This window comes from Scaptodrosophila lebanonensis, unplaced genomic scaffold (assembly GCF_003285725.1).
Source record: "Scaptodrosophila lebanonensis strain 11010-0011.00,11010-0021.00 unplaced genomic scaffold, SlebRS2 tig00000053-arrow-pilon, whole genome shotgun sequence".
Lineage (NCBI taxonomy): Eukaryota > Metazoa > Arthropoda > Insecta > Diptera > Drosophilidae > Scaptodrosophila > Scaptodrosophila lebanonensis.
Genome location: NW_022060548.1, coordinates 8,838,671 through 8,855,904, shown reverse-complemented (window position 1 = coordinate 8,855,904; position 17,234 = coordinate 8,838,671). Strand labels below are relative to the sequence as shown.

At 36.2% G+C, this 17,234-nt stretch overlaps 1 protein-coding gene across 3 annotated transcripts in view; it reads right to left on the bottom strand.

The window, feature by feature from the left end:
* Window positions 1-206: 206 nt before the first annotated feature.
* The window catches only part of LOC115623338 (transcription factor E2f1), a 57,255-nt gene continuing 40,227 nt past the window's right edge, over window positions 207-17,234 (bottom strand). For all 3 annotated transcript variants that reach the window (XM_030517610.1, XM_030517608.1, XM_030517609.1), the window contains 6 exons: window positions 10,001-10,118; window positions 8,670-9,524; window positions 7,021-7,770; window positions 5,304-5,553; window positions 4,171-5,229; window positions 207-1,625 (listed from right to left, as the gene is read on the bottom strand). In XM_030517610.1, the coding sequence (XP_030373470.1) occupies window positions 1,477-1,625; window positions 4,171-5,229; window positions 5,304-5,553; window positions 7,021-7,770; window positions 8,670-9,242 (2,781 nt within the window). In that variant the 5' untranslated portion in view covers window positions 9,243-9,524; window positions 10,001-10,118 and the 3' untranslated portion in view covers window positions 207-1,476. The remainder of the gene's footprint in view (window positions 1,626-4,170; window positions 5,230-5,303; window positions 5,554-7,020; window positions 7,771-8,669; window positions 9,525-10,000; window positions 10,119-17,234) is intronic.

Genomic DNA, 17,234 nt, shown 5'->3' with positions numbered 1-17,234 from the left:
TTTTTTTAATTTAAGAAAAATACTGAGACCATCCCCCCGGACGGGCAAGATCTGCTAGGTGTTTAATATAGATTATCGAATCTGTATTTCAAAAATCCCACACCAGGTACATTCAAAGACTGAGTGATAGAGTTTTTAAAAGTTTTATATTTTGTTTTTCGTTTTGTTTTTTTTTTTTTGTTTTTGTTTTCTTTACACTCGTATGATTTGCATTTTGTGTTGATTTTATTTAACCATTAGGCGATAGTTTAATAACTACTTAATGTGTGTTTTTTTATTTTTGTGGGATTTTGGCTCTTAGGTAGAACTGCTTCTCTATTGTAAATGAGAGTGTGGCTGTGTGTGTGTGTATGGATGTGTTTGTGTGTGTGTGTATATATATTTTAAATAACAATAACAAATTATGATTAGGCATTTAAGTATTAGTTCTGCTTGTTTCTCTTCTAAACATTAAACTAAACGCACATTGCTTTGAGCTGTAATCGAGAGACAGACGGATTGGTGTAGATTGGAGAGAATTGTGGTTGGGAGTTTGGAGAGTGAGAGAGTTGAAGCATAGTTGGAACGGTTTGGAGAGTGAGAGACAGTCAGATCGGAACAGTTTTCAGAGAGACATACAGTCGAAGATAGACACACATACATTGGCATGCAGTACCAGAACAGAATCAAATCGAACGGAAACGAATGGAATCGAACCAATAAGTTATATATTCGCAGCCTTGGCTTTTGGAGTCTGTACAAAAAATGTTCCTCGCCTTAGCGGTTTGTTTGCTTGTTTGTTTTAACAATTTGAAATTGAGTTTTTATTATTATTAAGAATAATAATAATTGTAATTGTTTATAATTAGGTATATAACTATTTTTTTAACTTATTTAAAAATTGTGTATAAGTGTGTGTGTGTGTGTTTGTTGTGTGTGTATTTGTTTGCTAATTTACAGACAGTTCTAGTAAGCTTAGGTTTCTAAATTTTGTCGCCTCAGTTGGTTGCGGCAGAGGCGGAGATGTGGGATTAAAGAAGGAGGGGAAAGGAGGTCCGCTGTTGCTGCTGCTGCTACTGCTTCTTCTCCTCTTTGTTGTTGTTGTTGTTAAGGCTAAAAAAGGTTTTCGTATTGGCTTTTAAAAATGTTTCCCAACGACGCACACAGCGCCCCCTTGCTTCTTAAATCAAGTTTTTAGTTTCTCTAAAGTAGTTTTTAGTTTTTGTTTCTCACTTAAAATAGTTTGGATTATAAATTTAAATGTATTTTACGCTTAAAATGTTACACACAACTTATTTTCATTAAGTTTGCTAATTTGTTGTTGTTGTTGGTGTTGGTTTTTTGTATGGTTTTTGCATTACTTTGTTGATTTGCTTTCCGGTTTTCTTTTGTGTATACATATAGATATAGATTTTTTGTAATTTAATAATAATAATAATAATAATTGTAATAATATAATAATAATAATATTAATAATATGCTGCATATAATTTAAGATTATAAACTGCCCCATTTTGTAGGCGTAACCGAATCGGAACCGAAATCGAAGAGCCGATCCAAGCCCTCATTGGCATTCAGCGCGTATTGATAATCAATATCGTCCGGCGGATTAATGGACACGAAGGCCATATCGCTGCTGCTGAAGTCTGTAATGGTTAAGAGAGTCGATTAGTAATTAAAACTATATGTAGCTAACTTATAAACAAATATCGTTGAGATGGGTGGGGAAGGAGTTAGTTGGTTGGGAGATGGTTCTCCACAGAGATATACATGTTGGATACATTGATGGATGCATGTTTGAAATTCACGCCAGAGCTGAATCTCATGGTGCTACAAAATTTCAATTTCAAAAATGAACAATTGCCCCATTCGCTTGTCAGGCAGGAAAGTGCAACGATCAGTGCAGACCCACGAGAATTCAGTTCCAAAATGAATTTGTTGCGATAGACGCACACGGATTCTATATAATGATTATTGATTATCGATGCCATTGGTTCCATAGACGAGAGACCATGTGAATGAGCAGGGATGACGACACACGGCTGGTTATTTACAATTTACAACCCATTTGTTATTATACGGTTATTGGTTAAACGTTTAGTTATATGTCTGATAATTGGTAAGAGGGGGAATGGTGGGATTGTGGGTTCTGGGTTAATTAGTTGAATTTCATAGCTAATAGAACTGAAGATCATACCTTTAGAAATATGGCATCTCTCTACATTACTGGGCTGTTTCTTATATTTCCAAATCGTTTCTTATACAATTGTAACTGGAACACTTCTCATCTTTCATGCATTTCCAAAAAGTTCCTAATGTTTTACATAATTCCAAAACGTTTCTACGTTCCATTCACACAATTCCATAATATTCCAACCGCTATTTTCGCACTTCCAAAACGTTCATATTTCTTGATTTCGTTAAGCACCAAAACGCAGTTCCAACTACCTTTTCAATTTTATTTGTTTTCTTATCATTTTTTCACGCATTTCTTTTTTCTTTATTACTGTGCACAATTTTTCTTACTTCAAAATTTTTCTCTCGTACTTCCATTGTTTCATGCATTTCCAAAAAGTTCCTAATGTTTTACATAATTCCAAAACGTTTCTACGTTCCATTCACACAATTCCATAATGTTCCAAACGCTATTTTCGCACATCCAAAATATTTGTGTTTCTTGATTGCGTTAAGCACCAAACTGCTGTTCCAACTATCATGTTTTTATTGCATTTTCTTACTGTTCACAATTTTTTAATACAACTTGAAAACTTTTCTCACATTCTTCAATTGTTTCATGCATTTTCAAAACATTTTTAGCACAATTGGAACACACGTATTTTTTGAAATTTACAGGAAACTCAATTTCTACAATTTTAAGACGTTTCTCAATTTAACAATACAATTCCAAAATATATATAGCCTTCTCAAAAATAAAACACACGTCTTTTACCCTAAATTTGTGCGCAACTCTGGTTTGAATCTTTTCATAAACTAACAACAGATTGGAAATAAATTTATTTATTCATCATTTGCGAAATGAAATATCTCTTCTCATTTCCGAAACGTTTCTAAGGTGGAACTTTTCCAGTTTTTCTACCTGACCCATACAGCATTAGCTATGAAATTCATCTTATATATGAGATGTTGAATGAATGCAATGAAGATGTGTATGCAAGTGTGTTTATGGGAGGATTAGGCGTTTAAATATTTAATTAAGACATTGATTTCAATTTTGCCGGGTTGAGAATTTTGTAAATAAGAATTAGGAAAGGATAAGCCAAAAGTAAAGCATAAAAAAATATTCAATTTTGAACTGATTCTCGTTGATATGCCGAAAGTTGTTGCAAACAAAATATAATAAAAAGACTTTTTGTCGAAAGAATAACAGAAGAAAGTAAATAAATGTGAAAAGAAAATCAAAATTTTCAATTTCATTCAAAGTTTTACCTCTACGCAATGCTTGAAAATCGTCCAAATAGTCATTGATGGAAACAAAATTTCAAGCATCACGTTCAATAATTAATAGTTTGTTTGTTTTTCTTCACTTAAATAAATATAATATGTATTAATTAAAATTTTAATATGAATAAATAATTATTTTATTATGTATATGTTGTATATCAATATTTATTTTCATTTTATTTTACTTTTATTGTTTATTTTTATTTATTTGTATTTATATATATGTACATAATATATTTTATTATATACATATATTAAATGACTTTATTTGCTGAACTAAATAATAAAAAAAAAACATTGTACTTGAAAAACTTTTTTTTTTCATTCGAAAAATATTAAATATTACTGTTTGTGTTTTTTCACCAATTTATATATTTAAAGAAAAAATCTTCACTTAGTTGTTGTCTGTTGCTCATGAAGTTCTCACACTCAGCAAGAACTCAGACTGTGATGCGATTTGAGATAACAGACGCAGGTCACAGCTTAAGTTCTTGACAAGTGCGCTTCAGTTTACATTTGTATGTTAAGGCACTGTTAAGATAAGATAGATAAAGGCAGAGTGCAAGCGAGAGAAGAGCGCGCTGCTGTTAAAGCAATGTAGTGCGAATTTACATGTTTATATTAGAGGAATAATGCAAGGCAATGCATGGAATACATGGAAATGCACATGTAATTAGCCGGGCTTATATGTATAATTTATAAACTATATATATATAAATATGTACTTACAGTCTGGGCTCATATCAGTAAACAACAAATCCTCTAGGCCTGGCATCCCGCAACTGCTGTTACTGTTCCCGTCACAGTCTGTGGCAGTGAAGACAGGTGGTAGGCTGCGACTGTTATGGTTGCTGCTGCTGCTGTTGTTGTTGTTGCTGTTGTTGTTGTCGCTGCTGTTGTTGTTGCTGCTGCCATTGTTGTTGGAGTTCAGCTGTTTGGCATTGGCGCCAGCGCCATAAGTCTCCACCATGTTGCCAACAACATCGTTATTTACGTTGTTGCTGCAGGGAGCAACAGATGTAAATTGCATATTCATTGAACCATTAGCCGAGTATCCAGCAACATGTTGCTGTTGATGAACTTGTTCCATCGCTGGCACAAGGCCACTGTCGCGGCTATTATTGTTGCTGTTGTTGTTACTGCCATCCATTGCACAATTATACATGGGAACATCGCTAGTGCGAAAGTTTTTGCTTTGATGTTGTTGTTGCTGATATTGCTGGGGATCTTGTTCCTGTTGACTGCTGAAGCTGTTAACTGTGTTGTTAACAGTGCTGTTGCTGCTACAGGTTTTCCTGGAGTTACTACTGTTGTTGTTGTTGTTGTTGTTGTTGCTATGACTATTAAGCGTAGAGTTTGCGTGTTCCACATACATCGCAGCAGGAGCAGCTACTGAACGTTGATGGGCTTGAGTTAGGACATCACACAGCTGTTTGGCATGTCTACGGTTCGAACTGCCAAACAGCTGCCTACGGGTTGTGGGCGAGGAGGATTGATTTGGGCTGCCAAACAGCTGTTTACCAACGGCAGTGTTGCTGTTATCGTTGCTGTTGCTTCTGCTATTGCTATTCAGTTGCTGACTGCTGCTCACAACGGGATTTGTGAGCGTGGGCACTAACATATCCAGATCATCATCCACATCATAATCCAGAGGCATCAATGACTGCTCATATTTGGCGTCTCCGGCAATATCACAAATATTATTATATTCAGGCTGGGTTTGTTTCGCCGCATCCTCAATTGATTTGCTAAGGTTGCGTTGGGCTGGTAGACGATATGGTGTGTGGCCTGCGAAGTGGGATCAAGAGAGAGCGAGTTCTGTTAAGCTTCTGTTAGTTATGAATTTAAAGCTGTTAACTTACCCAAACCCTTTGTGTGAATGGCATCAATGTTATGGAACAGTGGATCGTTGTGGCGCGGATTTGTCAGATGATGCAAACGTGTCGAGGTGGCGGTACGCACTACACCACTTCCAGGTGCTCTTACATGGCTGCCGCCACTCGATGTATCTGGTGAACTCTCTGGCGTATTATCGTGACAGAGAAACACATTGATTTCATCACTATTCTCCGCCTTAATATAAATCTCACGCGGCTTTTGTGTGCTGGGCAGCTGTAAAGATAGAGAGAGTATGTATGTTGATTAACATAAATATTTAGCAGCTGTTAAAAATTAAAATGCTAATGTCACTGTTAAAAGCTGACTGTGTGCTCAGCTGCTTGTATTTTTAGATATGATATATGCTTTAGATTTTTTGTTTTATTATTTTTCTGTATATTCTGGCAACTTGTTGTTGTTTTTACTTTTCCTTGTGGCATTGTGTTTTTTTTTTGTTTTTCGTTTTGTTTAATTGATTCATTTTGCGTGCGAATTTTTTGCATTTTTTTGCCAGACAGTCAAACTTTAAAGCGTGTTAAGGAATAATATTTGTATTGGAAGTTTTTTTAATTTATTTATTTTAATTAATAAATGGATAAAATTCGAAAAACCATTAGATCATTACTGTTATTAGATATTTAAAAAAAGAAAAGCTTTTGATTTCACTTCTCACAACTAACTGCAAATAGGATATATACGAAATCGAACTGATTGACTGCGTAAACAGAAACAAGCCTGATAGCAGGAATCGAGGGCTTACGCGCACATACTCCTATGTTTTGAAAATTGCACAAAATCTAAATGTATTTATTTTTTTTAGAGAGGTTTCAGAGAAATTAAAAGAATGGCAATTCATAAATATCCGGTTTTACATTTATTTAGACCTGTTTATTCATAATATGGTTATATACATATTTCGTAAGCATCTCAAATTGGAAGAAAGCTATTAGCAAAAGAATAGCCGCAGCTCTCTGATCAAAGTGGATCAAAGTAAGCCGACATGGCTGATAGATAACTGTACAAATGGTGTCCCAAGTACAAAGAAAAGAAAATATCATAAATGATCGGAATGCATTGCACATTGTAATAAATGGAAAGATGGAAGGTGCTGGAAAATGGCATTCGGACAACATATGTGGAATGAAGTGGAATCGGTTATTATATAGTTTGGCTGACTTGCTCTCTTTGCGCATCTGTTGTGTGGAAGAGACGATAATGAAGATGATAAAGATGATGATGTGTGTGTGTGCGAGCGAGTTCAATAAACAGTTCAAGGCGAACGGAAACATTAAGCGAAATAGACATTTATAAATAGTGCCTGCTCGTCTCGTCTTATGATCCCGACTGCCTCTAGAGAAGTCGTGTTGGGAAAATCTTATTGGAAAAACTTGTGCAATGCTTGTCGCAAAATTCGCTTGAATTGATATCAAAAAGAACAACGGCGGAATGGACAGAATGGGGGAAGGGAAGCTGCGCCGTTCCATTTTGCGGTTGCGTCTGAGGAAGACGACTACGACGACGACGACGAGCCAGCGTCTAAAAATACGCGGCACGTTTAATGGCATGCAGACGCAAAGAAGAAGAACAACTGCCTGACATCCATACGTCAGCCAGCTAGCCAGCCAGCCAGCCTGATCGTAAATATGTGTGTGTGTGCATATATCTATCCAGAATATATCTACGGAATCAAGTGATACTCACCACAAGCTTCGCCTCCGGCGGTGCCTTGATCACAATAACAATCTGATCTTTAAACAGATCCACATTCAACAGATCATTCTGCGTTACGTACGCCATGCCACCGACTGTGTCCACCTCCTGAGAAATCTCAGCCAGCTCGCCACGCATCTGATCGATGAGCATGTTCAGCTCATTCTCCCGCTGTTCCAGACGCTCGCTCTCGGCCTCAATGCGACGCGTTCGCTCACTACTGACCATCGACTGACCCCCCTTCCATTGTATATTATTCTTGGACTTCTTCTCCAGTATGCCGATCCCCTCCAGCACATTGGTGATGTCGTAGATGCGGCGCTTCTGCACCGCCAGTCGACTGGAGGCATCGTTGAGGTCGACAACCCCATCGGGTGATTCTTGTAGCAGGTCCACAAACTTTTTCGTGAGTATGCCCAGCGAGGTGTCGGCCCGATTTCGATCCCCGCCCCCACCTCCGCCGCCAGCCCCACTGCTACTGCTGGAGGCAGCCTGTTCGGTCTGCCCGGAGGAGCCATAGTTGTGAGACGATTGGGAGGAAGTGTGACGATACGGTTGAAGCTGCTGGCTGGACGATTTGCTCGTCTCATCGTCGTCCACGTCGATGTCGGACTGAAGATGCAACTGTCGGGGCGTACTGCTGGCCGCATGCTTCGAATAGACGATCGTTTGATGCTGCGCGTTCTGTTTCGCCTGCTTCTTGGGGTGTATATCGTGTTGGGCTTGCGGCCGGCGTTTTACCTACAAAGAGAGAGCGACAGGCAGAGAGAGAGGGAGAGAGAGTGAAAAATTAGATAGCGTTCGCATGAAAATGAGAGTACATGTGCTTTTTTTTTTTGGTCAGTCTCAGTCAGCTTGGGCGTACTTCCCAGAGGGGCCACTACATTAGAAAATTGCTCAGATTTGGCAAAAGTCTTCGTAGCTTATTAGCAACTGACTAGCACTGAGAATTGCTGCTCAGTTTCTAAATGGATTTTTGATATTATTGTCACTAATTTATATTAATAAAAAACAATAAAAAAAATTTTTAAATAAAAAAAAATTATTAAAAAAATACATTAAAATAAAGATACAGACGAATTGGTAACCTCCTCCTTTTTTTAAGTCGTTTAAAAATGAGACATAATCTACCATTAATTAATCACACTTTTGAGAAAACCAGGCCCTTCTCTGCGATTCTCATAAAAGTGAGCTTAATAATGAACAATTTTGGTACTTTTTGAAATTAACGATTATTTCATTTAAAAAATTAAATACAATTATTTTTATATGAAATAAAATCATAAACATAATTCTTATGACGCTTTAACTTCAATAAATTGTAAAAAAGTGTTGTGTTTTTTTTAATATCAACGAAATTCTTTACTGATTATTTCATTTATAATATAATAATAAACAGCAATCATTTTTATTTAACATTTGTGATGTACGAAAGAAGCTTAAGTATTTTCAAAGAAATATGGCATATTGAATTAACATTTCTTAGGCGAACGTCTTAACTGATTTAAAATCGGAAAACTGCTGGCGATGCGGTCCGACAGCTTTCATTTAATTTTGAATCAGAATCGCGATTCCTTAGGCTGCTGTCATGTTGTGTTACACACACACATAGACATTTATTTACATACATATGTACTCACCTTGTAGTATTGTGTGATTTCGTTTGTTTTGGTTGCTGCCATGCCGCCACCACTGCCGCCGCCTGAACCACCGCCGCCACCGCCCCTCTGTTGTGTGTTTGGTGTGGAGGTTACCAACTGTTGCTGTTGTTGGTGCTGTTGCGGGTTTGGTGTTGCTGCTGCCGTCACTGTTGTTGCCGCTGCTGTGTGATTGCCACTGTCAACGTTATGGTTTTTCTTGTTCAGACTAATGTAGACGTGATCTCTTAGATGTGCTGCCACGCCACTGTTACTGTCACAGCTGTTCATGCCATTATCATATTCGACGATGTCTTCCACAATATCGCTTTTGATCACAATGTTATTGTTATTATTATTATTGTTGTTGTTGCCAGCTGTTAGCTGTTCGTAGTTGAGCTTCCGAACGTACTGGGCGGTGCCACCGACGCCTCCAAAGAGATGTTGTGGCCGCCGTATCTGTTGTTGGAGGTTGCTGTTGCTGTTGATGTTGTAGCCAGTTGTGTTGTTGCCCGCTGTGGTTGTTGTGTGATTTGTGGTGTTTGGTGGTGCAACAGTTATAAAATATTTCGACATCTTCCACAGCTGCTCCCAAAGTGCAGTGTTTGTAAAATGGTTCCTCCTCCTCTGCCTCCTCTTCTTCTACTTATTGTTTTTAGGTTTATCTTCTTCTTTTTTTTTACTTAACAACTAGGCTCAGTTTTTGGCTTGCTTCGTTGCAGGGCCGCAACGTTGCTTTTATGAACCAGGCTTGGCATTTACTTTTAATTCAGCCTTTTATATTTTGTGTATATATGTATGTGTGTGTGTGTTTGTTTGTTTGTATGTATAAGTGGGAAAACGTTAACACACAGCAAACTGCAATTAAAGAATGGTGAAGAGTGGTGTTATTGATTTATATTCTTATTTCTGCATTTAAATATTTTAGTTAAATTATATAAAGCATTTCTTGTTTGGCTGAAATAATTTCTGCTTAAGTTATAAAAAATGCAGCATACTTTTTTGCTGCGCACAATTTTATGTTACAGTGAAGAGAAAACTTTTTACTCTGCGCCTAACATAGTTCTGTTAAGCTGTGCAGGTCACAAAAATAAACAATTCAATCTCAAATTGCTCTCATATAGTTGTTTATACAGAATTAACATATTTTTGTCAAAATATTTTAACTTAAAATTATTGAAAAAAAAGATGCATCTCATTCGAAAAATTTGAACAATAAACAAGGACCAATTCGGCTACAAATTTTAAGAAATATAGAGGGTAATAGTTACAACAATTTCAGTTACATTATACTTATATGTATATGTATTTATTTGTTGTTCAATTATATTTACCTTGTGTGCGCTGCTGGTTTCTGGATTTTTGCTTTTTGCCTAAATATATTGTACTTGCAACGGTTTGCTGTTTACTTTGCGCTTATCAACTAAATTAGCACCTAAGGATTCTTCACATCTGCAAGGGGAAAGAGAAGAGAAAAGAAGAACAACAATTAGTCACATGTGACCTGATTTTTGAAAGCTTAATTTATTCCACCTGCTGATGGTGATTTGCATAGTTTTTGCCTTATCGCTTATGTATTATGTTAATATGTGTATATGGGTGTTTAAATTAACATTAATGTTAACATTAACATTGGACTTTTGGCGGGCTCCGCCTCGCTCTCTCTCCCTCTCATTCGCTCTGTTACGGTTTATTTACTTGCCTGCTGTTAATTTGGCAGTAAATAGCTCTGAATACATATGTGTAGAGAATAAATACATAACAAATTTTATAGCACTACACACAATAATGTGATTGTAAAAAAAAGGCGCCACTTTTTCGATTTGGCATGCCTGTTGATAAGCTTGAAACTGTAAAAAAGTACTTAAAGGGCACTTGAATGCTAGAAACAAGTAAATAAAAGACCAAATATAATATATTTTTTGCTAGCCGGGCACGACATTTCAACTTTCCAAATCAACAACATCTCTGAAAGTTTCACTCAAGCATGAAAAAGTAAAACATACAGAATTACTCGAAGATACACACTTGTTGCTGTTGTTTGTGTTTGCCAAAATGTCAATAAACTCGAAAAAATTATTAAACAATATGCAACAACAAAGTCAGCATAGAAACAGAAGCAGCAAAAAAAAAACAGCCAACAACATTGCTGCTAAAGAAAAAAAAATGGAAAAAAGTGACGTTATGCTGTTTCAACGCTTTTGGCGTCTCGTGCGTTCCTCCATTTCCCCGCTCTTCCCCACCAGCCAGCAGCAGACAGAGCCGAAGCTTGAATCAAAGCACACACAGAAAGCGATTCAAGCCAGGGCCAAGTTATTGTAGTGTGTATGTGTGTGTATGAAGGCTATTGGCTTCATTTAGCTTTGTTGTTGCTTCTGCCATTGCTCATTAGAAGTCTTGACTGCTTCAGCTTTTCTGTCAGTCTACCTGTCTGCCTTATTTTATTTTCATGCCCGATTGAGAAAACGTTATAGCAAGCATTTTCGTACGTTGCTTGCCAAAGCAATTCAACGAAACTCAAAAGCCCGGCATTTCTTGACCATGTTTTGCTATTTTTTTTCCTCAATTTTTTTATTTTTATTATTTTATTCATGACACATGCCTATGAACATGATTTCAAATGAATGTGATTGTGTGTGTCTGTGTGTGTGTTTAAGCCATGAATGAAGCGGCTTTGAAGTTGAAGGCATATTTCATATTAGATTAGCAAATTAAAAAGTTCAACAAGCTTAAAAATAATAGGCAAATGAGCAACAATTAGCGGCTATTTTTCATTTTAATGAAATAACTAATAAAAAATACACGCGCTGTTATCAGCATTAACAGTAACCGACACAGCAATATAATGGGGAACAATTTACAAAAAGGTAATTCAGCCGTTTGGCTCGAAATCAGAGTTCTAAAGAAAACTGTATATTGTTTAAAAAAATTGGAAATTCAAATGTATGTTCAGAGAGTAAGGAGTGTTGAGCAACAATGTTGCGCTGTCAACAAAGTGCCGTTAACAGTGCATTAACAGCAACGGGCGATAACAGTACGCTGCACAACAGACACGCTGTTTGGCATAAAATCAATCAAAATTCTGATGCAAATTTTTAGAGATTAAAATAATTGACCATTAAAATGTGTTAGTTAATTTGTTGTATTTGGGTTAAGGGTGTGTAACAAGAATGTTTCGCAGTCAGCAAAATGTCATTACCAGCAATGGCAGCATTTTGAAATTGAATTGGAAACATTTTAAAATAAGCAGCTTGTTGGCATGACAAATTTCTTTGTGATTTCTGCATCACATTTGCACGCAGATTCAATAAAAAACAATCTAACTTATTTTTCATTACGCAAGCATTAACAGCACTGCTCGATCGAATGCGATAGCAGAGCGCTGCAACAATAATTGAAAAAAGATTGCACAATCTAAGGTGATGTGATGAAGCAATGAAATTTCAAATGAGATTAAAATAGTTTTCAAGCTGTGGCTTCTATTTGTACACACACACGTAAATTTATTGAGTCAGTTTCTACCGGATCTTCTGTTTACCAAGCAATTTATACACATTACAATTATCAAATGTAAATAATTGAATACTCAAGGGAGTTTCAACAATGGTAATAGAAAAAATATACTCAATGCTTATTAACATAAATTCTTTAGAATATATATGCATCATTTCCATAATTTAATCATTTTAGCGAATTACAACTGTGTGGGCAACATGTGAAATACCCGCTTAGCAAAACAAAATCGCGCCAATTTTATAAGCGACAAAGTTGTTGCTCAATGACGCTGCCGGTAACAATTTTAACATTTTACGAGCTGATAATTGCGACACAAATGCGCCAAAAACAACTGTTAACAAAAATTGCTGCAATGACTATACATATATACATATGTATATAATTCCATATACAAGCATACCATGTACACACTCGTATATGTACATATATAAAAGTAGTAGTAATAGCGAAGAAAGAACAAACACTCAGGCCACTAGAAAAAATTAAAGAAGAAGAAGCAACAACTACAGCAACATTAGAGGCGCACTCTCTGTTGCGTCGTTCTGTAAACTGAGAGAAACCGGCGGCGTCGTCGACGTCATATGGAATTTGCTGAAATTGGCAAGAAGTGAGCCGAACAGAAGAAGACGCAGCACAGGTAAGCAACAGCTCTCTCACTCTCTATCTGGCGTTGATGTGGCAACAAAGGGTGCTCTTTCTTTTAGTGTTGGGAAATAACTTATTTGGGAAAAAGAGAAATGCTTCAAGAATGAAGCGTAATGATTTATAGCCTCTTTTTATCCACACAACTTTTAAAGAATTGTAATTATTGTCTCAATATTTTGTAATTTTCCGCACTGCATAATTAACAGAAACTGTTACATGAAGAATACCTTAACAGTTGTTGACATAGAAATTATACCCATTTATAGTACTATAAATATTCAAAAAAAAAGAGTTCGATTCTATAGCTTTTGGCAAATAAAACGAAATACAACAAAATGTATATATAGTTCCGCAATAATGAACACCCTTTACTCGGACGTACATACATATGCATATAAAAACAGCAGCCTCGTCCCCACACGAGGAATACTTGCAGTAGCAGCACAAAAACAACAACAACGACAATCAACGAACGGTATCTGCTTACAGACCAGCGATTTCTTACCAACTCACTCACTTGCTTCGGTTTTGATTTACTCATTCGCTTACTTTTCGTAATTCGTGGGTAATCCAAAGCGAAGACACGGAAATTTTATACCTTGCTTGTACGAATTATGTGGGTACTACAACAACAACAAGAACAACGAGAACAAAAATAACAGCAACAGTAAAGGTAAGGGTATGGCTGGCAGGTAGGTCCTGCTTATGAAATTTCAATTTCAATTCAAGCAAATTCCTTTGATCCACACGCTCGCAGAAATACAAGTAGCCGTATATCTACATATATGAACATATATATTTTTTTAAACTAAATATAAAATTACAGGCACAGTATAAAGTTTCCCATAGACATAAAAAAAAAGCATTTAACATTTTAACAGAAAATGCCACACGAGCTTTGAAGCTAAAACCAACAATAGATTTGGATTAATGAACGTAAGAAAATATATTTACGAGATTTTCTAAATTGATTATTAAAGATTTCAAACAAAGAACATTTTTATGGGTAAATATCACAAGTATTGCAAGAAAATTATGTTGTTTCCAATAAAACTAATAAGTATTCTACACTCAAGTGTACTTTTTTGCGATTTACTTCTCACAGCATACTTGTAAAATACGAGAAATCTTTATTCAAATTATTTGTGCGGTTATATAGAGTTAGAAGATTTGGTTTTATTTCAATAGTAGAAGAAAGACACATTAAAAAGTATTCAAGAAATCAAAATTTTTACTAATTTATGAATTTATGAGGTTCTCTGAATGTCTCTAGCAATATAATTTCTGAGCTAAATAGATTCTTTTGTGTCTTTGGACGACAATTAGGCGATACATGGATTAATATTTTCTGTCCATTTTGAATTTAATTTTTGTTGATTTCTTGGTTAATTTGAAAGTTTAAACAATTCGTGCCTTGCATGGGACTTTATATTAATTCGTTCCGTGATAAAAAGCGGATTGTCATCATTTAACACAACGTGTGTGTGTGTTCCTTTATTAAATAAAATGCCAATCAACAATGCTCAGAAGAGGAAAAGCAACTAAGAATATCAAATTCCAAAGAATACAAGAAAAATAATTTAAAAAATAGACAACATCAAAGCAGTTTTTAATTTATTTGTATTGCCTTTCAAAAGTCAGTAAGGTGTGTTGGACATTTCCTAATGACAAGAGCAGAAATTAGAAATATGAATGGGGTTTCAAAGCAACTTCCGCCATTTACGATAAAAATGTCAGAGAAATTTAATTTAAAAGAAAATATGAAATATCAATGCAGTCTGTCCGCTATAACGATTACTCCCCGTACATAGGCGTTGCACATTTATCTTCGTCTAAAAATGTAATTCAAAGTGCACTTGTTAGACGTCTGGTCTGTCTGCCTGTCATTGCTTTGCTTTATCATTTAACCAACAAATAAGCAAATAATTGTGACATTAAGCAAACAAGGAAGAGAAATGAATACACATGCATGTAAAGAAATAAAAAAGAGAATGAAAAAAAGTTAAAAGAACAAACAAAACCCGCGATACATACACACTATCTACACACGCAGCTTTTTCCAATCAACCATCAAGAAAAGAAAAAAAACTAACAGAACGACCGCACGGCACGCAGCTCGCGTAGGTGGCGACGTTGGCGTCTATCTATGTACATATGTACATACATATGTACCCGACCGCACCAGTGGAACAGAAACACCAACAACAATAACATTTGTAGCGCAACGCGCACACTTGATAAAGAAATAAAAAAACACAATAAAAACAACCGACTCAAAAAACTAGATACATATACACATAATGTTAAGTAAATAACAGCAAAAGAAGAAGCAGCAACATGCAATGCGAGGCTAGTAAGAAAAGTAACAGTCCCAGCTACAAATGCAACAATAATAACATTTAGACATACATACATACATACACATATAACAGCAGTATTTTAACAGCAACGCCTTTTGATAGCGCGCTCTGCTCCAGTCGCCTTTTCAATTAGACGCGAAAAATGGAAATAAATATTAAATAAAAAAAAAAACTAAAGCGAAACCGTCGGCAGTTAAAATGAATTAGTAGTTTGTAGTCGGCGTTATTATTATTATTATTGTTGTTGTTGTTGGTAATGAACTCCCAAGTGGAGTTGTGGTGGAGGCGGCAACGAAGCGAGCCGGCCAGCCAGCATTTAATGGCCTGGTTGTTGTAATTAGGCGCATCAAAAGCACAAACACGCATACAAGCATATAATGTATGTATAACGGCACATGAGTTAAGGGGTGCATGTTAATTTCTGAGATACTTATGTATATACATATAGTATTTGAAGCAATATTTACTTGTGATTCGATTTAAAAATAGTCTAGTGGAAAAATTCATTACTTTCTTTTCATTTCAATTTAAATATATATTTATATGCATGTACTTATGTATGTATATGTGCTCACAAGTTGCTTGACTTGTCATTATTTATACAGATTGTATAATAAATATGCCTTTTATCTTTTAGTGCGCCATACACACACCCACACACACAGACACAGACAGAGACACATGCTATATTCATACATATAGACAACTACACACGCACGCATCGTTACGACTGCACAAATACACGCAAAAACGTAAAAGTTTCGCTTTCTTTTTGCACACAATTTTGCATGCGCAGTAGCCGGACGTAGTAAAATGAAAAACTAAAGCAGCACCAACAGCAACAACAACAAATACATATACCACAACAATACAAAAAAAAAAAAATATTTTAGCAAAAGCCGGAAAAAAAAACTGCAGACATTTTTCATACACTATGTGCGTCGACGCAGTGAGTGCTGACTGCGACGCCAGCAGAGCGAACAGGCGTTAAATGCAGCAGTTTTGTGTTTGTGTGTGAGATGTTGGGGATGCTGCTCCCTACACTTGTCACAACGCAACAGCATTGACGCTCTCTGCTCTCGCGGTAAACCGCAAATTGCCGGCTGCTGGTCTGTTCGTAACAGCTGTTAGACCGATCTCTCTCTTTCTCTCTCTCTCTGCCCGTCATACAACCAACCAGGCTGGTTGCTTCAGAATATAACGCTGTCTGCTTCAGATGCAGATGCAATCCACAAAGGTAAGATGAATTGAATTTCATTTAAGAAATTATTGCATTGCTCATTAGTTCAGTAGCATAAGCTTTAAAGGAATTGTCTATTAGAGTGGGCGCATTAGAATGCATTTGAGACAAATATAACAAAGTATTTCAAAAATATTGCGGATTGAAAATGAAAAAATTTTATGTAAAAACTTATCTATGAGTAGATTTTTTTTTCATATTAGTGTTCCACGTAGAAAGGGTTGAGGTGTAAAGAACTTTTAATAATAACATCATCGTTCTAACATTGGCAATAGCAGTAATAACAAAATTTGTTATCAGTATTTGGCCAAAAGTTCATTGTTTTTCTTTTTGTGGATTGCATTTGGTTGCTTATGACGGTTTTTTATCATGCTTTTCTTTTTTGTCTTTTTTCGTGAATTCGTTTATTGCGCCGCAAGCAGCCGGTTTTATGTGCTGCGTCCGCCGCCTCCTCAGCGCGTTCCACGTTCTACGCGAGTTCCACTGATTATGCGCGTCGCTCGCTAGCTACATATGTATGTATGTGTGTGTGCGCGTTGGTGGTTGACCGGTAATTTTCTGCTACCGCCATGTAGGAAAGCCGGCGCGTATACACTTGTATATATTATGTACATACATACATAAGTGTATATGTACCTTTAACTGTTTATTAAGCATATAATACCTTGGCATATGCCCATTTACAAATGTATTTGTAAACTCCCCCCAACAATTCTTACCCGGAAAACGCATTCAATATGGCCGCTAAATGGACTTTTCTCTGTGACTCTTTCGCCATTCGTTACATGCGCATTTTATTAAGCCAAT